Source organism: Cynocephalus volans, chromosome 5 (genome assembly GCF_027409185.1).
Source record: "Cynocephalus volans isolate mCynVol1 chromosome 5, mCynVol1.pri, whole genome shotgun sequence".
NCBI lineage: Eukaryota > Metazoa > Chordata > Mammalia > Dermoptera > Cynocephalidae > Cynocephalus > Cynocephalus volans.
Genome location: NC_084464.1, coordinates 139,130,616 through 139,156,315, shown reverse-complemented (window position 1 = coordinate 139,156,315; position 25,700 = coordinate 139,130,616). Strand labels below are relative to the sequence as shown.

The 25,700-nt window shown below is 39.8% G+C and overlaps 1 protein-coding gene across 1 annotated transcript in view; it reads right to left on the bottom strand.

Annotated features, from left to right (window-relative positions):
- Positions 1 to 25,700, bottom strand: part of HECA (hdc homolog, cell cycle regulator) — a 44,374-nt gene that overhangs the window by 5,829 nt on the left and 12,845 nt on the right. Inside the window, exons 2-3 of the mRNA XM_063097198.1 lie at positions 8,072 to 9,112; positions 534 to 688 (exon numbers count right to left, since the gene is read on the bottom strand). Of these exons, the coding sequence (XP_062953268.1) occupies positions 534 to 688; positions 8,072 to 9,112 (1,196 nt within the window). The remainder of the gene's footprint in view (positions 1 to 533; positions 689 to 8,071; positions 9,113 to 25,700) is intronic.

Here is a 25,700-nt window from a genome sequence, read left to right as displayed (position 1 = left end):
AACTTCTAGATAACTGCTCTATTCCACTGAGAGGAAACAAGAAAACCCTGTCTATTAAAGAAAGTGAAACTTTCTTCTTCCTTTCAAATAATAATGTTTTCTTATTAGAAATACAATATTAGCTAATCATACAAAATATTATAAAAGCAAGCAAAAAGAAAACTAAAGAAACTACTCAGCATCATCCCACCACTGAGGTCATCTGTAACCATGTAGTAACAGATTAGCAGGTCCGTTTTCCTCACTTATTTACAAATGGAAGCATATTATGCCATTTTATAGCCTTTTTTTTGACTCAGTATACTGGAAATACTTCCCACACAATTATATATTATTCTACAATATCTCTTTTAATGGCTTAATATTCCACTAACTGGCTATATCACAATGTAGTAAGTTAGCTATCATTGCTGGACTCTGGGGAAGTTTTATGACTGAATTTCTTTACTGTCAGAAGCATTTTCTCCACTACATTCACTTGGGAACAGAAGTGTAATATCACCCACTACTCCCTCAGTAGTGTCGATACCAACCTGACAGCAAGGTGAGGCGGCCAGTATGTCATAGGTATACATGGTGCCCAACTGGTGCCAGCTGCCATCCCAGCGTGACTTACACTTGATGCAGATGATCTTGTGAACCCCTTCCAGGCAGTCTACGCACACCGCGTACAGGTGCATGAGTCTCCCTGTGCACAGAAGACACAAGGCTGAGGTTGGCCATCATGGAAATCATGTCTTATCTCCAAAGGGGATTAAAAAATGCCTCATCTACCAATTAAAAGTAAACATTCTATCATTTAGGTAAGTATAAAAAATCTAAATAGATGATATCTATTACATATCCCCAAGCTGTCCTTTTAGAATAATGACAAGTTACTATTGTCAATAAGACATGTACTTTAAGTTCAAGCTTATTAAATACTTGTTTCAATGTACCTTACTAAAAAAAAAAAAAAAAAAAAAGGTGGTTTATATCATATGTCCATCCTAGTTAAAATAACAAAGCCACACATGCTCAGAACCATGAGCATGCAGTACTTTCTGCTCAGAAGTTTATGTGTGGCACACAGAGACTGAGTCAACAACGTTGGTCTTGTCATGGGCTCTCACCCACTGACAAGTCCCATCATAAAAAAGTCAAAAGTCTGTCTTGGTATTGATAGCCCAGAATTATACCATAGCCAAAATTACTGTGTTAACTGTTCTTGTCCCTAAAATTGGTCAGCCATCACCACATCTAATTTCGAAACCAGAATTATAGGGGCCAGCCCATGGCTCACTTGGGAGAGTGTGGTGCTGATAACACCAAGGCCACAGGTTTGTATTCCTATATAGGGATGACCAGTTAGCTCACTTGGGAGAGCGTGGTGCTGACAACACCAAGTCAATGGTTAAAGATACCCTTACCGGTCATCTTTAAAAAAAAAAAAAAAAAAAAAAGAGAAACCAGAATTATATCTTACTTGTGATTTTTTTTAAAGGAGTTCAATATCTTATTATTTACTGGGCTCTTTAAAGTGACAACCCCATTCCTGCATTACTTATCAATGTATTAATGCATACAAAGGAAAGATGTCACCCTAGTTTACATGGAAAGGTCAGAGTTCCAATAATCAGAAAAGAGTCAAATTCCAAGATCTGTCTGGACAATCTATAAGAGCAACACTGCTGCTCTCTGTGCAGGAGTCAGGGTGCTCCACTGTGTTAAAATCAGGAGAACCCACACTCCAAAGCGGCCTCTTATTCAGAACATGCTGCTCCCTACCATCAGTCAGACTAGGGTCTTCGCCATTCAATGGTAAGAAACGCTCTGCTCTTTCTCTGTTGGAAAGGAAGGCACTTACGCTCCTTAAAAGGAACCTTTTATTCTATTTGCTTATACAACTCTCTGCCTCAAGGGCAAGACCCCCATCTTACTCATCTTTGTAGATTCAGTGTCTAGCACAATGTCTGCAATGTGGAAAATACTCTATGATAGGGCGAGTTAATAACCAAAGACATTATAACCTTGGGGGCCTCTATGTCAAAAATGAGAAGAGTGACAAGACTTTCTTGTAATACTGCCCACCTCTGCTCTGGGGCAATGAAAATAAAAAGGTCTCACATGCCATGCCCACTCTGAGTGGCCTGGGGGCATGTCAGGAAGTCAGTTCAAGTACACAGGAGCCAATGGAAAACACTTCATTTCTGGTCTCCCTCCTAGAATTACTCACTGCAATTTTCAAACATTCAAAGGCACACAGGCTGCTGCCAGGGAGGGTGAGGGCAAGGGCAGGCACAGAGTCAGGTGTTGATAACAATGACCATGATGATGAAGACCACAAGTCGCTTTTACTGAGTGCTCACTAAGGGTCTGGCACTGTCTACAAACTCTATTGGAATCATTTCATTTAACACCCAGAGCAACACTGTAAAGTAGCCATAATTGTTATTCCCACTACGGAAGGAGAAAATGAAGTTTAGAGAGCGTGAGCAGCTTGCCCAAGCTCAGAAAAATAATAAGTAGCAAAGTCCACAAAATTCATGCCTGTGTGCCTCCTAACCTATAAGCAAACTCACAGGAATGCCTGGCCTGGACTGAGTCTCCAGATTTGTTTCAGTTACTATTACACATTATCCTAAGTTCAGAGAATTTTAAATTTCTAAACCCTTGGATTGTGAGTTCAAACAAAAAGCAGATTCATGAGGAACAATCACATGTGGTTCAAGTGGTAAAGAAGCCCAATAAGAAATTCCTAATTAAATCTATCTTAATAAATTATTAAAACCAAACCAAACCAATGACTATCAAAATCATTTCTCAGAGGATGCGTCAGAACTGAGGCTAGAGTGGGGTCAGAGAGAGCAGAGAGGGTAAAGGGCAGGCCAGGAGGAACAGCCCACAGGGCGCACCACTGAAAACAGCAAGTATCTCAGCAGCATGTAGTCAGCTGCAGATGATGCCATCCTGTGACCTGGATCGTGGCCTTTCCATTGGTGTTGAAAATGCTTTTATACAACACATGGTCAGAACTTTGTCAGAAGAAATGATTTACATTAGCATGCTACAAATAAGACCCCATGATCTTCTCCGGTGATGCCACATGGTCAGGGCCTCCTCTGTGGCACTGATGACTTCTTTGGTACTTATTAAACACCCCAACCTCCAGATTTTACAGTTCAACTTCTCAATACCTTTATAGTACACACCTACCACACCCAATTATCTATTTGTATAAGATTACATATTTGTGTATACACACACGCAGACAGACAGACACACACACACACACACACACACACACACACACAAAGTACTAAGGCCTATCTAATTTGCACCTCTTTTTCCATCCACTTGTTGATAGGTACCCTCAAGATTTAGCCCTAAGCTCTATCATATCCTCTTCCTCTTCTTTTTCTTTTCTCCCCACTGAAGAGCCCTTCCATTTCTAAGATTTTAACCACCACTGTTATAAAATAAGCCCCCCAGCATTCATCCCAAACACATATTTCTAACAGTGCTTGCTAGATATCACCACACAAAAGTCCCAACATCCCTTCATACCCAACACACACAAATGCCCTCATCTTCTTTCCCCTAAAGTCAGGTCTTTTTCCCAACTTTCTCTACTCCTGTCTGTGACAGTACCATTTATCTGGTCTAGAACAAAAGTAAGCCAACAAAGACTCTTCTTTATCCTCGACCATCAAAGTGTCCCCAAATCTGTAGTTTTCCTTTAAAATAACCTCTTGAATTTATTCCCTCCTTTCCATCAGTCTCTTAATCTCTTCACAGCTAGACTAGAGAAACAAAGCTTCAACTCTCTGCCTCCAGGCACCAGCCTTTTCAAACAATTTTTTCCCCATGTGATTGTCTGCTTTTAAAAAGTGTTAACAACCCTTCAACTCACATCACAAAGCACATGGCAAAGTTCTTTATTATGGTTTAAAAGGAAACTACAATGTTTTGTACCTATGCTAGTCACTTTCCAATCTAGAACACCTCTGGCTCCAACTAATCAGGTCTCTATCCCCTGATCACAACCTATCTCCTGATTACAACCTATCTTTTTTTTTTTAAACCACCATTCCTTTGCTCATGTTGTTTACTCTCTTCATCAACAACACCTGACATGGCTAGACTACTTGTCAAAATCCAGACCACCTTTTGACATGTCTTCACACTGCCTCCTTTGACTACCAGACCAAAGCAGCCACTTCCTCTTTGGAAATTACAGGACACTTAATATACATAACATACAGGTGCTACTAGTTCCACATGTCATACCACTAGAGACTTAGACCTGGTAAAGTTAACTCTGTTTTATAAAAGCATCTTATATCCTAAGATTATAAATGTACCCAGCACATGTGTGAAATCCATGTTTGACTGATTGACGAATGAATTATGTCAAAAGAATTTGTCCACCATGAACAAAGAACACTACCACTCTCATGTACCCTATACCCATGTTCATCTTTATAAAGAATGTTTCAAGTTTTAAGATGGAGAAGTAAAGGTATTTCTAACTACTTCCCTCTAAAATGACCCCCAAACAGAATAAAGAACAAAAAAACAAAAACAAAAACTTCATCTTCCATGAAACAATGAGGTACCTGCAACCTTGAACCAAGATATATGAGGTCAGAAAGTGGATGGAGAAATGGTAAGTGGTTAAGCTGCAAAAGGGGACAGCAAGCACTAGGGAGGGTAGGATGAAGTGCTGAAAGGGAAACAGTAGGGTGTTATAAATTACAAAAAACCATAAAGTCTATGCAACTCTTTCCATCAAGAAGCAGAGTACAATTGTCTCTCAGTATCCCCAGGGGACTGATTCCAGGACCCCCTGCAGATAACCAAAATCCAAGGATGCTCAAATCCCTTATAAAAATGGCATAGTATTTGCATATAACCTATGTACATTCTCCTGTACACTTTATATCATCTCTAGATTACTTGTAATAATGAATACAATGTAAATACTAAGTAAATAGTTGTTATACTATATTGTTTAGGGAATAACAAGAAAAAATCTGTACACAGTCAGTACAGATGCAACTCTTTTTTTCAAATATTCTTGATCCACAGTTGGTGGAATGCATGGATGCAGAACCCACAGATATGAAGGGCCAACTATATTTCAGCACCCTCTGAACATGGACAAGCCTTAGGACTTGTTTTGATGAGCAAAATGTAACAGAAGTGATATTACTCAGTTCCAAGCTTCAGCCTCTAGAAAGAGACCCTGCAACTTCCACCCTTACCCTCTTGAATGCTATATGAAAAAGTCCAAGATAGGCTACTGGAAAATAAAAAGTACACAGAACATAAACGAGCCATTCCAGCTGAAGCTCTATAGACCAACCACTCTGCCAACAGTGAGAAGCCATCCTAACCAACCCATAAAATTGTAAGAAATCATTAAATCATCATTGTTTTGAACCACTAAGTTCTGGAGTGCTCTGCTTTATAACAAGGGCTAAAAGATAGAGGGGATTAGGTAAAACTCTTAAAACGAATAAGACAACTCCCTGCAACTGCAGCTCCCTTCCCTTGCTCAGAAAGATAACACTAAAAATTGTATCCTTGAAACGAGAATAGGAAGAGCTCTTGGAAATTAAAAATATAAAATATTGGAACATAATGTCAAGGAAATTTTCCAGAAAGATGAAAAGAATTACATACAAAATAAAAGATTCCCCTGCCCAAACAAAAAAAAAATGAATCAGTCTAAGATGTCCAATATCTGAAAGAGGAGTTCCACAGAGATCTTTCTTAAGAAAGTGAAAATAGAGAGGTGGAAATTATCAAAGAAACAATACAAAAGAAAATTTCTCCAAAATGAAAACCATAAATATATAAAGTCAAAGGGCCAAGAGAACACACAGCACAACAAATGAAAACACACACACACACACACATCATGGTGAAATTTTAGAATACTAGGGATATAAAGAGAAAATCTTAAAACCCTCAAGGAAGGGTGAATGTGGAAGCAGGAACAGGAATAACAATAGTATTACACTTCTCAATTGAAACATTGTGCTACAGGAGACAGTAAAGAAATGCCTTCAAAATCCCAACGCAAAATATTTATAACTTAGAAGACTATACTCAGCTAAATAACAGTCAAACGTGAAGACAGAATCAAGATATTCTCAGACTTTCAAAGTCTCAAATCATGTATTCCCATGCTCCCTTTCTCAGAAAGCTCTTGGCGGATGTGCCTCCTAACAAATTGAAGGAATAAACCAAGAAGAAAGAACATATGAAATCTAGGACACAGGAAAGAAATAAAGGCATTGCTAGAAGAACAGCTATGTAGTTCAGCAGGACCTCAGTGCACCAGGACAGATGAAAGGAAGATGAAAGCCTTCATGAGAGATATTTTCAGAAAAAAAAATTTTTTTTACATGTTTGACGGGTATGTACAATTGTTTTTGAAAGGTGACTGCAAAGCTGCTGAACAGTAAGAACTAGCCAAAGTTTCAGAAAAGACTAAGCAAATGAAAATCTGAAGCAATTAACTCTAATAAAAACAAAAGCTAACCTAGAATATTACTCTATAATAGGAAACATACCTACACTGCTTGGCTCAACACTACATATTTACTTACTCACAAAAGTAGCAACATTAAGAACTTAACCAAGAATTGTGATATATTATTGTGAGAGAGAGGAGAAAGGGGATATACAGTCATCCACTTTAAAAATAAGTCAATAGGGCCAAGCCCGTGGCGCACTTGGTAGAGTGCTGCGCTGGGAGCGCGGCGACGCTCCCGCCGCGGGTTCGGATCCTATATGGGACTGACCGGTGAACTCACTGGCTGAGTGCCGGTCACGAAAAAAAAAAAAGACAAAAAAAAAATAAAAATAAAAATAAGTCAATAAATAATATCTAAAACTGGAGGATGAAGATAGCAGTACAGTTGGCCCTCTGCATCCATGGATTCAACTAACCTTGGACTAAAAATATTTGGGGGGAAAAAAAATAAAAAAATAGTAATACAATTAAAAAAAATTTTTTTAAATACAGCATAAAAACCACTTACATAGCATTTACACTGTATTCGGTACTACAAGTAATCTAGAGATGATTTCAAGTACATAGGAGAATGTACATAAGATATGCAAATACCACATCATTTTATAAGGGACTTGAGCATCCATGGATTTTGGTATCCAAAGGAGGTCTGAAACCAATCCCCCAGGATACCAAGGGATGACTGTATTTAAAATTATGATGTTAAAAACTTGAAGAATCAGTTAAGATTTGACATTGTTTGTCCCTGGTGTTTGAGACAGCAGGGGTTGGTGGAAAGAAAGCAGGTGGAGATTTATTATTTTTACTGCAGGCTTCTTAAGTACACATTTAAGGTTATAAACATGTTATATACCATGCATCTCATTTATATGAACATTCACTAGTTTTACATGAATTGACAGATCTCTCACTTATACCAACCAATCCATCATTCAATTTATGGCTGAAATGTACCCAAGTCCTTATATGTCATCCATAGGAATAATGATGATGATGATGATGACAGTGATAAGCTTCTTCACCGTGCCACCCCCACCACCAGGGTAATGTCTGAGCTTTCAGTAGTAATCATCTATTTTCCTTTTGCTGCTATCAAGACAGTCTAATCTTCCATAAATTTCAAAATTAATTCAACTAATCTAAAACCTTGGCCCTTTCCGATCTCTTCTTTCCCTCACCGTTACGATTACAAGGATCAAAGAGAATACACAGCTTTCTGGGCACAATAAAACAGGTTTCAAAGGCCACCGTTTTACAGTAAGTGACAATTGAGCAATCTTTCTCTAAATTTCCTCTCAATTGTGAAAAATTATACACCAGAAATCCTCACTTCAAAATTATAGCAGAACAAAAACATGAAATAACCACCAGGACAACCGAACTTGGTACAGTGACATCAGAGTAAAAAAATCACCACTTCACTGGGCAAGGCTGGAATATTCAAATGTTACCTAGCACCTGACTAGAACAAAACAGCAATTCCATCCTGTTTGCTTTTTAGTTTTTAACAAACAGAAAGCAGGCAAGGTGAATTAACACCTATACCTTGAAGGTGACAAGGAACATCGTATTCGATCTCATCGTGTCGTGATGGGCTTAAGAACAGAGTTCCGTCCACCAGTGGGAACTGTTCGAACACCGGGAGCGCCCGGTGGCACAGAGCACAGTTTACAACATTTCTGTGGCTGGCACTGAGGGCCGCAAGAATGAACTTGCGCAGATCCTCGCCCTGGCCCACTTGGGCATCGTCTTCCATCCGCACATGGAAAGTGTTCAACTTATGCCTGGGGATGTGAGTGAGCAGCTCGGAGAGGTCCAGCCGCCGCAGGAACTGCACCGGCGCATCGAAGTGCGCCCCTCTGTGAACTGACAATCCGGCCGGACTATAATCGAAGTGGGCATTTCTGAACACGTGGCCGCCAGCCATGGCCTTTTTGTGAGGCTCCAGATGGATAGCGTTCTTTAAGAATTCCCCAAGGTATCTCGAGGAGCGGGGACCACTGAAGTGGGCAGGGGAGAGGATGGAGTAGCCTGTGGGTGGGGACTGGCCAGGGGAGACACACGGGGAGCGGGCGACGTAGGCCGCGGCACCCACCGCTTTCTCCTGGGAGTTCTGCCTGTCCATGGAATGCCGTCGGGGGAGATCGTGGTTCAGGCCTTTCTGGGGCTTGTTCGGGGGCCTGCCTTTTTTTGTCTCCTCCACAGCCTCCCCCGGGGGCCTCCCTGCACTCTTCTCTGACCCAGACTTCTTCTTTTTCTCATCCTGCATGCGCTTCACCTGGTACCAGTCCGTATCCTTCTTCAAGTGGCCCTGCCCACAGCGACAGGAGCAGAAGCGGAAGGCCAGGTCGTAGCCCTTCTTTGTCCACATGTTCTGGCGGCACTGCTTCTCGTTCCAGCTGCGAGCCCGGCCGATGCAGTTAAACTGCACCAGGATGCTGCTCTCCCACTCATAGAAACACTGCAGGTGCATCCAGGTGCTGCAGGGGCAGTGCTCATTATTACACACCACCTTCTGGTAGTCGTCCTTCTCCAGGTCCACCGGCCTCCCGAAGCTGCAGATCAGGGGCGTGGCACAAGGGGCTTCTGGGGGAGGAACAAGAAAAGAGATTCAGTGCACCCGCAGCTTGGGACTCTAGCTGACACCAATTCAGACAGCAAAGCTATCCTTCACATTTTCTTGGTGTCAAGATTTCCACCACTTGAATAAACAACAGACAGGATTAGAAAATATTTATCACTTTCTTCTGGTATGATGCTGTGCCAAGGGTATTTATTTTCTGATATTTGTTATCTGCTGAAAAACATACCAATGAGTTTCAAAAAGTCCAGATCCTTCATAGTGCAATTAGCTGTGTGTCAGTACCTGTGACAGTGTGGTATGAGGTCTTTCTAAGATGCGAGTGTAATGACAGAGAGTTCCAGGGTTCCTTTAAAAATGAATTACTCCAGTGAACTAACAAATAATATGAAGAATCTACTTAACTAATTAATTAGATCTGGTGGCATCTCCAAAAGGGCTGTCCAAAAAGAAGAATACCAAAAAGAAGCAAGAAGAATACCAAAAAGAAGCAAGAAATCAGACCAGCCTCATCCCCAGTTCCCTTCTGAGGTGGTCTGATACCACTGGCCATGCCAGGGATGCTTAGTCAAACCAAATGCTGCTCTACACAGAATTACACTGCCAGGTTGTGAAGGGGAAAAAAAAAATTCTCCCAAAGGTATCAGGCCAGAAAGTGGGAATGACAAGATACTCGTACCCTATCTTAAACACATGCCCCCCACACACAATCCAAAAGCCAGGCAGGTTCCCAGAAAGGAAAAAAAACGTGGTGACACAAAGTAGAACCCATTTTTTAAGAAGTAAACATGATTTATGGAGATTGAAACTCCACTGGATTTCTTATAACTTCTTATAACTGAATATTTGAGATTAGGACATGTTAAAAAAAAAAATCAAAAAGACATGGGATGGAGACAGTAAAAAGATCAGTGTTTGCCAGGGGTTAGGAGGGAGAAAGGGATGAACAGGTGGAGCACAGAGGACTTTTAGGGCAGTAAATCTATTCTGTATGATACTACAATGGTATGTACATGTCATTATAGATTTGTCAAAATCCATAGGATGTACAGCACCAAGAGTGAACCCTAATGTAAATTACAGAATTGAGTGATGATGATGTGTCAATGTGGGTGCACTCACTGTAACATATGTACTCCTCTATGAGAGATTTTGATAGTGGGGGAGGCCAGGGGAGAGGGGATAGGAACTCTCTGTACTTTCAATTTTGTTGTAAACCTAAAACGACTCTAAAAAATAAAATCTATCTTTTTAAAATAAGAAAAAAAACCATGTGTTAAGTCCCAGTGCCACGGAATACTAGCTGAATAAAAGTAGACTGGTCACTTCATCTGTTTAATCCTCAATTTCTTCATCCATAAATGGGCATAATCATAGTATCAACCTTGTAGAGATTCCCACAAGGACTAAAGTAAAAATGCCTGCAAAGACTTTAGCACAGTACCTGGCACATGAGGATTTACTAATGTTGCTATTGTTCTTGCATTAGCTAACTTATTATGATACAGCTTGGGACATTTTATTTATAAAAGCAGCTGTGTAACGAGGTGGCCAGGGGGTTCTAAATCTGAGATGGCAAAACTGACCAAACGTCTGGCAGTGCAGGACCAAGGAAGGGGACCTGATGCCACAGGTCCAAACTAGTGGCTGTCAGTTGTGTGGACTGGGTACTGAGCATGACATACAGGCCTGGGAAGAAAAGGGCACCACAAAGAGCAACACAACTAACAGCCTTCCCCTCTTGGTATCTTTGCATTTCTACACTTTGCAATACAATTCATCACTCCCCTTAAATTCTCCCCTGAATTTCTGTGCTGTTTTATTACCATCCATTCTTCTCTTGCCTCCTATTCCCCAAAATAAGTACTCCCCAAGAGTAGTGCTCCATATTTTTCTTCATTTCTCCAGGCAGATGCTGAATATTAACTTTGCCATTTCTTAATGAGGGTACTACTGGCATGTGGACAATTCGTTGTGAAGTGGGATTGTCCAATGCATTGCAGGAGGTTAGGACCACTGAACCCTGAGCACTAAATATCTGTAGTCCTCATTCACCCTCCCTTCCCCATCATAATAAGCCCAATGTCCATAACCTTTCCAAAATGCCCCTGTGCAAGGCAGTACTACTTCCAGTGGAAGCAATGGACTTGGTCAAGAAGGTTCCATATGCCATGCTCTATAGTTTACACTGTCTCTCTTGTAGATTAGAAACTTAAGGACTCTCAGCTTCAGAGTTCTGTTCTAGTAAGCTCCCCCTCGTGGCAGTGTAGGACACTGGTCTGGAGGCAGTGAGGCCAGAGGGAGGGTCCTGCAGTAATCCAGGTTAAGATATAATGGGTGCCTGAGCTTGGGGAGCAGTGTAAGATGACTCTCAGTGTGTGTGTGTGTATGGAGGAGGGGGACATGTGAGGGACAGGTTGGATGGAAGAAGACTTTGGGCTGCCCTATTTGGGACCTGCTGAGTTGGAAGTGCCTGTGCACTACTCTGGTGGAGAAAGACATGGACATGGCTGTAGCTCAGGAGAGCTAGAGCTGTGAATACAGGTGTAGAGAAACTTGCCCAGGGGTGGAGGCCAAATCCCTGGGACTGATGAGATGCCCAAGATGAATGTGAAGAATCGGCAGAGATGAGAAAGCAGGAAAAGAATCCTACACAGCAAGAATTGTAACCAAGGCTGGAGAAAAGTCCTCTACAGAGACTGGCAAGGAACAAACTAAGAATTCACTGGAGGACAAGTCAGGAGATAATTAAATCAAGGCAGTCAGGAGAAAGATTTAAGAATGGAGAACCATGAAATGTCCCAGAGTACCAGGTAAGACCAGTATTTCTCAACCTCTGCACTACTGACACTTTGGACCAGGTAATTCTTTGTTATGGGAGCCATCTTGTGCATTGTAAGATGTTTAGCCAGCAGCCCCACCCTCTATCCACTAGATGCCAGTAGCACTGCCACCCTCAATGATGACACCCAAAAACGTCTCCAGGCTTTGCCACCTATCCCTGGGGGGGAATTGCCACTGGTTGAGAATCACTGGATAAGATAAGCCTGGAAATTCCTCGCCAGAATGAGCAGTGAGCCAGGCACTGCCACCTCAGTGAAGACAGTCCTAGCAGGATGATGGAAGACAGAGTCAGAGCTGGACGGTGAGGAGTGTATTATGAGGTGAAAAGGCAGAAACAGTGATGACCTCCAGGAAACTCTGTCCAGAAGTAAAACTGTAGAGGAAAGGAAAGAGATGGGCAGGGAACAGAGGACAGCAAGGACAGAGACCAAAGCATGTGCTTGAACTGGGGGAATAAATGCGAAAAACTCAGGAGAGCCTAAAGATATAGGAGAGAGAATAAACGATGTGATTCCCATACTCAAAAACCTTCACAGTTCACCACTGCCTACTGGATTAGATACAACATTCCACCAAATGAATCAGCAAATGAATCAGTAGGACCCATAAAACCTGTACAAATATTAGTTATGACTAGTGTATGTTACAGTTATCCTCTGCAGTGTGGAAATCCAGGGTCTCAGCACATGGCCCTAAACCAATCTCTCCACCTCTGTGTATTTGATCACTGTGGCTTCCCCTTAATCTTCATTCATCCAAATCTCATTCAGCCTAGGACAGCACTTCACAGTATAGACTCTGCAACCAGACTGCCCGAGTTGGAATCCCATTCATGAGACAAGTGCTCTTCATGTCAGTTTCCTCTGTATAAAAAGCAGACAATAACAGAATGTACCTTACATGGATGTTATAAGGATGAAAAAAACCAATAAACAAGTAGTGCTTAGAACAGGGCTGGGAGGCATAAGCCTACCCTTCCTCTTACTCCTTCAAGGCCCTCCTCTAGATCCCAATTCCATCAAGACTCCCTTGCATCCTGACTCCCCCCAGCATGGTCTGGTCTGATCTGAATCTTAGTGAAGTCCCTCATCGTGGTCCCCACAGGTGGTGACTCAGGAGAGGATGGCTCTTATTCATCTTTGTGCTCCTGGCACCACTGGGCCCAGGCCTTGTCCAAATCCAGTGCTGAATACAGTTGCAGAAAAGACACTGGCATATCAAACCCACACTTGACAAGAGGAGCTGAAAGAGAGAGAGCTGTAATCACAGATAGAGAGAAAGACCTACATATACTGAAGCACACTAAAAAGAATTAGGAAAGAAGAGTGGTTTGAATCGCTGAGTAAATTAACTACAGTACCTGAACTGTGACCTTTAGTGTCCTTTAAAATGTTAATTAGCCAATTAAGTTGTTTTTATCTTCAATCCTTCAGAGAAATAGCCTTGAAGGGAATGTCTAACCACAATATATTAACTCAGGACTAATGAAATCAAACTAAAGGATGGCCTAACTGTACCTTTGCATTCACAATATTCAAAATGTAAATGCTGAGACTGTCTTGAAACTTCTTTAAAAAGTAGTTTCACATTTAAAAAAGGCAGACTAAGAAGGGGAAAAAATTCCATTTATATCTTTTCAAAAAGGCAGCAAATATATCATTTAATCAATATTGAGCACTTTCTACATACCAGGTCTCTGGAGCTGGAAAGATCGGTAAATTGTGCTAAAAGCTCTAATGGAATTATCTGCATGGAACACAGAGAAGGTCCATAGCTCCGCCCATGTCCCTGTCCCTCTAACACTGTCTATAATCATCACAGCTGCTCTCACTTGCTTTCTACCCTGCAAGCCTCTACAATAAAAAGCCCCCACTCCAACGTGGCAGCCCATTTGTTCACATATCAACCACTTAGATGTGGCCTTGTGGCTAGGCCTCAAAAACAAACAAAAAGCCAAGAGCTTGTTAAATATCCAGTAATATGCACAACAGACACCTCACCCTATTAACACACCTCCAGCTGGAGGGTGAGGGTGAAGGAGGCGGGCAATTCAGGAATAGGGTGAGCCTTGGGAACAGTCGGAGGACTTCTGACAATGCTTCTACGTCTGATGAAGCCGATGCATTGCCTCTGACCTCATAGGCATTATTTCCTCCAAGACTTGCTTCAAACTTACTTCCCACTTTAATTAACCTCCTCCTTCCACTTTCCACACTGGAAAGATGACAGGGAATAATAAGAGAAGGAGTTTGGCTGCCAGTTCTGCTACTGACTAGTTGTTTCACACTGAGCAGTTTCCTGCTTCCTCATCTGTAAAGTGAGGATAAAAATGCTTGCCCTACTCAGTTCAAATAAATATGGAAACACTTTATATAAACTGTAAAGTTCCACAAAAACATTTTCTCTTCTATGCTACTTCTATCATAAGTTTACACTTGTGTGTATGGCTCCCCAAATAAATGCAAACTGCTCCAACATATTTCCTACTTTTCCTAATATTTTGGACATACCATACAATAGGTATTTCAAAATTAAGTAAATAAATTAATAATGCCATGTCTCTTTTTCAATTTCCTAAGTCTTACAACCAAAACATAGAGAAAAAGATTTTGTAACTCTAAGAAACAGCACTGGTTGCATTCAAACTCAGATCTATAATAAATTAGTTGTATAACAGAAATGTTTGCTTGCTTCCTGAAAGCTGTAAGTTTATAAAATCCCTAATTCTTAAAAATAGCAGTTGCAGGGCTGGCCAGTTAGCTCAATTGGTTAGAGCTCAGTGTCATAACACCAAGATCAACAGCTCGGATCCCCGTACTGGCCAGCTGCCAAAAAAAAAAAACAATCCCACAAAGATGTAAATGGAATATAGATTGATCTGATACAATAAACCTTTAATGGGAAGGAAGGGAGAAGGGAATTCCCCAAACAGTGAGGGCTTATGTCACAAAAAAACCTTGGGGCATTCGTCTAAACCATGATAACCTAACAAGCAATATGGAAAAATGTTCCTTTATACACAGTCAGCATTGTTTTTTTAAAAAAGTATATAAACCCTCCAATGCCTGTTTTTAGAGATTCATCACCAAGTATTCAGTACCCAGCTTCTACTTCTCCCTGCCCATGCGAAAATAACTAGAGTTCATGTCATTCTGAGGAAAAAAATCTCAAGGAGTTTCAAGTCTGGACAAAAGGGTAACTAGGCTGAGGTCACTTGGGCAAAGTCTGCCTTGTATGCTCAGCCTTCTCATCCTCTATCTCTGCCCTTTGCTTCAGGTCTCCACACTTCCTTCTCAATAAAAGGGAGGGACTGACAATAGGCAGATCCTGACACTGGCTGCCCGCCAAACCCAAACTCTTAACAAACTCATTTACACTAACTAAGGAGCCCCCAAAACCAGGCATTGCTATTTTCAGCTTTCTCACTGTGAAATTATTTTAACCCCTCTTAAAATCATTGCAAGGTGGAGAGTTGTGTGAGGTGGAGGGATAAGGAGGGTATTCTGAAGTCATACACAGCTTTCTAGGCAAAATCCCAGGTAGGGACTTGTCATATTCATCCTTGTAAACCCACTACTGTGAAAATCGCATTAGGTGTTTAATAAACGTTTTGTTGAAGGAAAGGATGACCCAAGCAGATTTAGTACTCTGGTGGTGACCCAGGTGCTGGAGGATGAGAAGGGAGGAAGGGGTGAGCCCTTAGGGAGAACCAGCCTAGCTCTGGGGCAAGCAGCAGGGAGCTCAAGCCAGGTCTTGTGGACGCAGTCCAGGGCTCTCTTGTCAGGGCAGAGCCTGAGCCTCACCCTCACTTCCTCAAACTGAACATCATCTGCTACCCTCACCATCTGCACCCAGCTACCAAATGCAAATTCTAGGGTTTCTGAACAACTATTACACTGCTGATTTTTTCCATACAGTAATTCCTCTTATGTGGGAACACTTTCCCTCATTTGCAGAGAGCACATTCCCCTCACGGTATGAAGTTTCTGATAAAAGAGTGTCCTCCATCTCCAGCTTCCTGAGAGGCTACAGAGTGTGCAGCATGAGGATACAGACTCTGGAGCCAGCCTGCCTGGATTTGACTCTCAGTTCTGCAACTTACTCGTTTTATGACCTTTGACAGGTCATTTAACCTCCCTGTGCCTCTGTTTTCTTACCTATAAAGTGGTGGAAATAACAGTACCTAACCCAAAGCGTTACTTCTCATGGAGCAAAGGAGTTATTAAGGTAGCTCGAACAGTGCCTGGCACCTAAGCGCCATTTAACTAAAAGCAATTATTAGTAAAAGCCTTATCACTTTACATTACCTGATGTAAACATCAAGGGACTTTTTGAGTTCAGGGAAAAGCCACAATCAGGAGGTGCTGTTCATCCTCCTCCTTCCACACATAAGTAAGTGCAAGGTCCAGCTAGGTAAGCAGGCACTGAGCACTCAGTGTTACCCCTTCTCAACTGTCCCCTTTCGCTACACATACACACAAACCCTCCTTCACCCTGTGCCTCTCCTCATCCTCTCCCAGACCCAAGTTCCTTCCACACCCTCCCAAGCCCAGTGAGGTGCCTGCTTCTCTTAGCTGGAAAAGCCAGCCCAGCCCATACCATCTCCCTCTCTATGGCCCTCAACTTGCATAGTAAATGCTCTCAGGCCAGATCTTGCCACTGTCTAGCATATCCTTCCAACTTATCCTCTTGTCAATCATAACTTCTCATGTGTATTTTAAGCTTATGAAAGGCAAGAAGTATATTTTTTCCCCACAACAAAGCAGTATGTCATGCATAAAATAATTCACTCAATATTTATTGACTAGTTTCAAAAAAGTAGAAGGAAAAAGTGGCCTTCAAAATTCTCTTCTTCTACCCCCTTAAAAATGTTCTCCTCATTGTCAAACAAATAAGTACCTTGTTAGACATCTTTTTCAAACTAAGCCATCTTTTCCAACCCTTGGTAACAGGGATTCATCAAGCATGGCTGAATTTTACTCATGGGATGTGATCTTGAAAAACTTACATAATTCAAGACTGATTATTCCATAGTCTAGGGGTAGGGTTTGGGGAATGCATGCTCAGAACACATAAATCTGCAGTCATTGTGTTGTATTTTTGCTTTACTGGCGCTTTTTAACTATCAGTGTTATCTCTAATCCTTCTCAGTTTTATCTCATAAATTAATAGCATGGCATGTCATAGTGCCTTTTATCACATCTAATTTCTGTTCCAAAGTTACTAATTTTCAGGATGTTTTTCAGCACACTTGGATGTATTTTGAAAGCTACAATAAAGATTCTAAATTATAAAAGTGAATGTCAAAATAATACAGTTGTTACCACAATCCTTTAAGAAGTTATATCAACAAGAGTTCACAAAATATTGCCAAAGATAAGTAGGTATTTCTGTTTATAAGATGAGGTGGTGCCACTGGGTAACAAAGCACTTTTATAATTCAGCTGACCTGTCAGCTTTGAAAACATGAGAAGGCTTGCTGCATAACTTAGGGGAATATGTTCAATGAAATTCTACACATAATGTGAAGCTTATATTAATATTATTTGTCTTTAGTTGAAATTTGTATAATTCGATTTGCATACAGTGGGATCACACTGTATTAGAAAATTAATTAGCAGTCTACCTTTTCTCTTGCCTGGAGATTTAGATCTTGAGGGTATTAGATCACTGAAAAGTACACAGCACCCTAGCATCTACATGTACTGCATACCTTCGCTCTGAAGGAAAGGTAAGGGAGCTCTTGGAACCAAATCACAATATCCTAAGTTGGGAACAGGACTCCAGATTAAGTATATGTGTAAATACATGCATATGTGAATGTGTGTGTGCATGTGTGTATATAGATATATATAAATACATATACATATACATAAACACACAAATATATTATATACCTGCTTTATATATATCTGCTGAGAAACTGTCTGGACAGTTGTTAAACTATCTCATTTTTAAAGTCTCCAGAAAACACTTCATGTCATTCCTTAGTACTATATTCCACTTTTAAGGCATTTTCTGTGTGAGGAAAATGAGCTTGATCTTGATTATCTTTATCAATGTCCTCCTTTGTCAGCACAAATATGTCCTTTGTCAATAGACAATGTCCTTTGTCAGCACAAACATCAAAATTTGGTCATAATCAAACTCCATAATCATATTAAATGTGATTCCCATTTACTTATAAGTTACAGTGCAGAGCCCAAATGTTGGACCTGCTTCTTCTCTCTTCAGGAGCCCCAAAATGGTGCCTGGAGGCCAAAGGCCATGGTAGATTTGGTCCCCTCTCCTTATCTCTGGAATCTCAATGATCTGTGCTGAAAAGACTAATGATTTTACCTCTCCCTTTTTTTTTTTTTTTTTTTTTTAAAGATGACCGGTAAGGGGATCTTAACCCTTGACTTGGTGTTGTGAGCACCACGCTCAGCCAGTGAGCGAACCAGCCATCAGTTTTTGGGATCCGAACCCGGGGCCTTGGTGTTATCAGCACCACACTCTCTCGAGTGAGCCACGGGCCGGCCCGATTTTACCTCTTTCTAAATCTGTCCGACAGATAAAGCATATGACTGCATGATTAACTGGCAACATGGGTCATCAACAGACAGATACCCATCAGAAAATACAACCCATAACTCACTGCTGTTCAATATCTTCCAAAAGTTCAACTACGAAACAATTTTTAAGAAACATTTCATAGATGATATGATGTCTACACATTCCTCTAGATCAGAGTTCCAATGGAGAAGTTTGGCCTGCAGTGTGTCTTATTAAACCAACCAGTCCTGGGTTTCTGTTATGGAATGTGAATCGGAATGCCTTTCAAGGGCAGCATGCACTCTCCAGGCAGCCAGGCCTCAACCTCAGCCCCATGTTTATACTTATTTACGTTCTAGGCTCTTGGAGGCATTTGGTTGTGAAACTGCTGTGCTAGATAAACTCGATCCCGCCATTAAACCAGACTGGCAGAAAGCTGGTTACCTGGACCACATTGTTTCATTTTTTGGACAGACTGCTTTTAGTGACAACAGCAGTCCTGATAAACTTATTAACAAAAGAATACTGTCGAGGACATTACTCAACATTTTACAATGTCTTATAAATGGTTAAGTGACTGTTTGTTAATCTGATGGACACTGTTGAGGGAGTGTATCACTGCTTTTGTTTGCCTCTTCTCTCTCTGTGCTAGCAAGCTAAAAGCTAAATTTGTGACCCACCTCCTGTAATGACTCAGAACATGCATTTTTCCCAATAGTATTTTCCCTATTACTAATATCCTTGCTTATTTATTATTTATCTAATAGTATTACACGTACTTTTGAAAGCTATTTTTAAATTAATTTTGGGACAAGGAAGGTATAAATAAAACAAAAATCCATTTGCCACTTCTCATAACTTTCTTTTTTTTTTTTTTTTTTTTTTGTCTTTTTCGTGACCAGCACTCAGCCAGTGAGTGCACTGGCCATTCCTATATAGGATCCGAACCCGCGGAAGGAGCGTCGCTGCACTCCCAGCACTGCACTCTTCCGAGTGCGCCACGGGCTCGGCCCACTTCTCATAACTTTCAAATCAGTTTTTCCAAATATGCACTAAAGTCTATACTTGACGGATACCACAGTTACTGGCACTCACTTTCCAAAATCAGCCAGAGAAGGGTGTCTGCTTGGCCTCAATGCAAGTTCAGGGAGCATCTTTCTCCTTTGCAATGACACACGATTTTGAAGCTTGCCCATCTAGTAGGTTTACTTCACTTTTTTGTGTAAGACAATGGAGCAAGAGTATGATGGAAAATAAAGCAAAAAACTACAAAAATGAGGATTTGGAAACAGGAAATATTGATAATACTCTGTCCACAGATGTAATGACATCAGTATTTCCAGTTTCCCCTTTTCTGCTCCTGGGAGGAATCAGGGAATATTAATACAGTACATGATAACCCTGAATTTCTTCCAGCATATCAACTGATCATGAACATGGTAAAAGTTAGTCACCTACAAATATTATAGATTTGAGTTCAGATTTTTTTTTTTTTAATAAGCATGTGCTGGTAAGTAAACTTAACACCAATTTTTGGCCTGACACACCAAAAATCCTCTGAATAGGTACAAAAAAGAAGTCAAATATAGGATATTTTGAGTACTTTACTATAGGTCACTAGAGATAAGGACATTTGCAAAAAACATATAATACTTATAAGTATTAAAATATAAGCATCCCAAAATGCTTTTAAAACTCAAAATTATAAACTTCATATAGAAAACATTTCAAAGTGATCTGGTTTCTGAATAAGTCAGTTTTCTTAGCAGGTTTGTTGTATATAATTGCCTAAGAAAAGAGCTTTCAAATCTTTCAGGATACTAACAAACATTTATTTGTGCAAATGTATGTTTTTTGGTTTTTTTAAAAGCTACCCTTTAATAAGGACCCTGTTCTAGGAGACTTAATAAAAACCCCAGGTTCATCTTAGAGTTAAACACTTACTGCAGAAGAAAGAAAATGCATGTGGTCTCTTAAAATAATCTAACTCCAACCAGCTGCCAATCAATCAATGCAAGACAATCCATTTAAATAATGTTTTGTTTATTTCTTCTTTTTTTTTTTTTTTTTTGGCTGGCTTGCTGGTAAAGTGATCTGAACTCCTGACTTTGGTGTTATCAGCGCCATGCTCTAATCAAGTGAGTTAACCGGCCAGCCTTTTTTTTTTTTTTTGGCAGCAGGCTGGTATGGGATTCAAATAATATTTTGAACACTTGGTATGTGCCCAGTATGGACTTCAGCGTACAGCATGCAAATGGCGAAAAAGATAGTAAACCATATTTTCCTATTTCTTTGTGTACCTCATACTTTTTTGGTGAAAACTGTACACTTCAAATAATATAAGGCGGCAACTCTGAAAATCAGATTACCTCTCCTGCCAAGATTTGTTGGAGTTACTGTTTGTTGTTGTTATTGCTGTTTGTTTAGTGACTTTCCTGGACTAATTCTGTAAAGTCTGTATTTTTTTGTTATGTGCAGTCACCAAAGTCTCAGCTCAGTTAGCTCAGTGGTCAGCTAATACCTGGACAGCGTCTTCCTTAACTGACTTGAAAGAATAAGTCTCCCACCCCTTTGCAGAGGGGCCCTATGTGTGTATTGGGACATGCCTTCAAAAGGCTTTGGCAGTTTACAACTCTGTTCTAGCCTTTACTTTCTATTTGTGTAAAGCTTCAAGGCCAGCCACAGGTGAGAATTAGGGGCTCCTTGGGTCTTTCCTTGCATGTGCACAGTCCTGCCCATGCACATGGCCTTCTAGAGCACCAGGAATATGTCAGAGCTTTCAAGGCCCCAAATGGACATATCATTCCCAAGATTTTCCTTTTAATTTTCTTGGACCACCTCTTATTTGCCTCACTTGGTATGACTGCCTTAGCCAGCTGCAATGTTAAACAATTGCTGTTGACTGTTTTCAAAAGACACCCTAGAAACAGGTCTTTTACCAATGGGTAAGCTCTGAGTCAGGCCAAATAAAGACATGACATATGAATAAAGCTTTACCAGGGAGTTTCCAAACAGGTCAAATGGTGACAATTCTCTGAAGCCAGGACTTTTGGGTGAACCCCAAACCTGTTCTTCATCCTCCATGGCCATCGGCCTGCTGGTTTTGAAAGCTACCATAGAGCTAGGAAGCAGGGTGGGAACAGGGCAAGTTAAAACACCAGAAAGCTCACTGCTCTTCCTATGATTCAGTCACTTCTCTTGAATAAACATTCTTAAACTTATTACAAGCCTTTAGTTAATTTCTAGAGTTCTGAAAAAGTTGATTTTGATCATTTTTTGCCAGTATTCTCATTGTTTTTATGAAGGAGCAGAGTTCTGGAGAGTTCTGCCATTCCTGAAGTACTTCTTAATATAAATTTAAGTTTATATACATACAAGGGTACTTCAAAAACTTCACGGGAAGATTCATATTGTCTTTTAATTCTATTTTTCTACAAACTTTTGAAGTACTCTCGTATTTTGTTATAGTAAAATGACAGGATGATCAATAAAAGACTTTCAAGCAGGACAATACTCTGTCTTAGGATCAAATTCTGAGTAAAAATTGAACAGATATAAAGTAAAAATGTAAAATTCACATTATTTTCAAAACATAATAATGGTTATCAAGTTACTGTGATAATTTGGATTTTGTTTGAATACACATAAACAGTAATGTTTACAATAAATTGGAAACTGTATCCTCGGCATCTATTTAAACCTTTAAAATAGTGAGCATGACAACCTAAAATATACAAGAGGAACTCTGTTTTTTCTAATTCTTTCAGGGGATACACTAGCAAAAAAGTTTGATTTTAACAACCTCAGATCAACATTCTGAAAAGTGAACTATGATCATGTCATATACTCATTCAGAAACCTCAGAAACTTCCAGACCAAAGCCCCAAGTCTGTAGGTTATGTTGAGGGAGCTCCACAAGTAAGCCCTAGCCTGGTTTTTCCACCAGAACACTGTGCAGGTCACACACAAAGCCTCTGCTTCAGGTTTGACCCCTCACTGTGGCTGCAACGTGAAAATCACATGAGAAGCAAAAGGAGTGGGCACAATGACTACCTGCAGGCCCCTGGTGCCCCACACCACACCTCAAATTCACTAGATTTTCAAGAATCACTTCTTGATTAACTGGCAAGTACTTCTTTAAGTGAAAACTAAAAAGTCTTTAATATAAATTTTCTCAAATATTTTGAGGCTTTTTTTCTTCTAAATAAAAAGCAATCACTAAGTCTTACACATACAGAAAAGCTAGTACTTAACAAAAATATTTTACCGACTAGTTTTTATTAGTATAGGAGCTACAATAAGATCACTTAAGCATATCTGTCTTAACCTCTGATTTCGTTTAACCTCTCTTATGTTACTTTAGTGTGAAAGACTGCTCCAAAGTGGGGAGCAAATTGAGTACATGGCGATTACATTCAGTGAAACATGTTTTTATGCTTAGAGTGGGTTTAAACACAAAGTTTTTACTCTGTCCAAATAAACACAGAAGCTTCACATACCAAAAATACGTACACACAAGTACACACACACAAAACTAAACAGCCTTCAACTATATTTAACTTGGGTTTTTAACATTCTCTCAATACATTTTATCTATTCTCCTAGACTCACTTTTCTTACTTTCAGTTAAAACCCACAAGCCTACCCAGCCTCAAGTTCAAACTAAATAGAAAACTATTGGTTTCTATTTTACCTATTTTTTATTTCTATTCTAGCTCTAACACTCTGATACCACTAAGAAATCCACATAGACAATGCCTATAAAGTAGAAAATTCATATTTTCCTTGTCTAACAAATGCCATCTGAAGACCCAAAAGGACATGGACACCAAATATGTCTGGTTTATGTTGAATATCAGGATGAAGATGATGGTTTCATAGTTTTTCCCGAATGTTTCTTTAAAATACTAAAGTTCCACAGAATAGAAATAGGCAATCCCTTGCTTCAGATTCTACAAATAATTCCCAAGCTCACAGAAGCTCATTTAGTGATATGTCCAAGGCCATTCTGCTAGTATGGGCCTTTCATCTTCCATTCCTACCCATACTGCATACAAATAAATAAAGAGCACAGTCGCCTGGTACGAGGAAGAAGTGGCCAATAGCTTTGTGTAACCAGATCACAGAAAGTAATTCTATAATTTCGAATAGTTTCTTATTCAAAATGTTCAACACTGCTAGCAATCCTCAGACTTACTTATAAACTAGGCATAAGGTAAACCAAGTTAAAGAAGTAAGTACTTAAACCCTATTACACTATAAAGATTTCCTGACCCCAATCTTTGCACACCTTAAAAACAAAGACAATGAACTATTCTAGCTATTAGAATTGCTAAACTCAAAAGAGGGGGGGGGGAAGTCATGAGCAAAGGCTCACTTTTCATTCAATAATAATAAAGCAATTTTCCTTAGAAAGAATGTAAAGAAACACCATTCTCTTAGTATGCAGAATATCAAATTAGGTGGCAGAAAAAGCACTAACAGAGAAACAGAAGTTCAAGCAAGATGCCTTGCCTGGATCCTATTTAGGTCATTGGATTGGGTTAACATTCCACCTCCCAAGATGATTTTAAAACTACTGTACTGAATATAATCTCAGCACAATGTTACCCTATCCATACCCTAAAATAAACTAAATCCTATACTCCTTTGTTTTCCACGTGCCTTTTCTGCCCTGCTGAACTCCCTGAAATATATACTCTTTCTGCTTCCCTGCCTTCCCTTCAAAACCTGGTAAAACACCTTATAGCGATCATCCTGGCAGTCGTTCTGCTAGGATCTGGGGAGAAAAAAACAAAGCTTTTGCCTGGGGCCACACTGCTTGGCCTATTTCTGAAATGCTGCATCAGCAAGCAACAAGCAAGTTTACAGAATCTGTTGCAACAAGGAAAGACTTGTCAAGAGAGGGCATATGTAAGTCTTATCCATACCTCAGCAAAAATGGAAACTAGACCCAAGAATCAGTTATGACTATGTCTTGACCTAGCAGTTCACCACATATACACAAACAAAGCAGCTTGGTATAATATGTCTTGTTTTTAAGGAAATACTTCATAAAATTTTGTAAAAAAAAAAAAAAAAAAGAAAGAAAACTCAAATTTATAGACTCCAATTGATATTTTAAGCTAGTGATGCCATTACATTCATTCCTTTTGCAATTACTAACTTTTGTGGAACACAGATGTAACTTTATAGTATGGCCATTCTGAAAGACTCAAAACTATCATTTCAAAACTAGAAGAAAAAAAAAATATATATATATATATATATTTGTGTGTGTGTGTGTATATATATATATATATTTGTAAAAGAGTTACCAAAAAAAATCTAGAAATTTCTTTCCATCATAAGAGAATTTGTCATATTGAATATAATTATATGAAATTACATTAAAATGTGTATATAATCATATTCTAAATAAATTCTATACAGTAAAAAATTCATCAAGAAAAAAAACATTTCAAAATAATTCCTTAAAAATTCTTCCAAGTCATCTTTTAGATCAAATATCTCATGAAATAGTAAAAAATAAGTTATGCATAAAACAGATTTATTCCAAAGTGAAAAATTTCAAATCTGAGTATCTCTCAAGGATGAAGTTTACCAACTCAATCTGAAGAAATACAATGATTCCATATATACATTTTGATATATATACATACACTGACACATAAACATGTCAAGGATCTCATACCCAAAGAAACTGTTTTGATAAAGGCCACAATATAGTTTGGTAAATTCACGATTCTATAATCTAATTTAAAATGCAAAATCTACAAGGGAAATAAGACAAGTGAAAGTCATGTGAACATTGCAAAATGCTTTTCCAACAACACAAACTCCCACTCCACATGACCCTAGAGACAGGTAAAGAGCAGAAAGCAGAAAAGCTTAAAGTGAACCAAGATACAAACTATGTGAGGCATGATTACAAATCCAAGCACACACAGTAAATCATGCAGTACAGTAGGCCAAAAGCAAGGCTCCGTTGTTAAATGGTTAAAATCAAAGTGGACTCTGCTATTACAATGAAGCCAGGAGAGCCTGGGAACAGGACAATTCACATATCCCAACAAAACAATCCCAAAGTCAGCTATACTCACACTGGTTAAAGAACCTTCCTCAAGCCTTCAGCTGCCACAGTCCTTCCCCACTGTGGGGTCAGAAAGGCCTTTTGCAGTAACTCTAGCAGGGTTCACGAAGGATCTGGGCTTG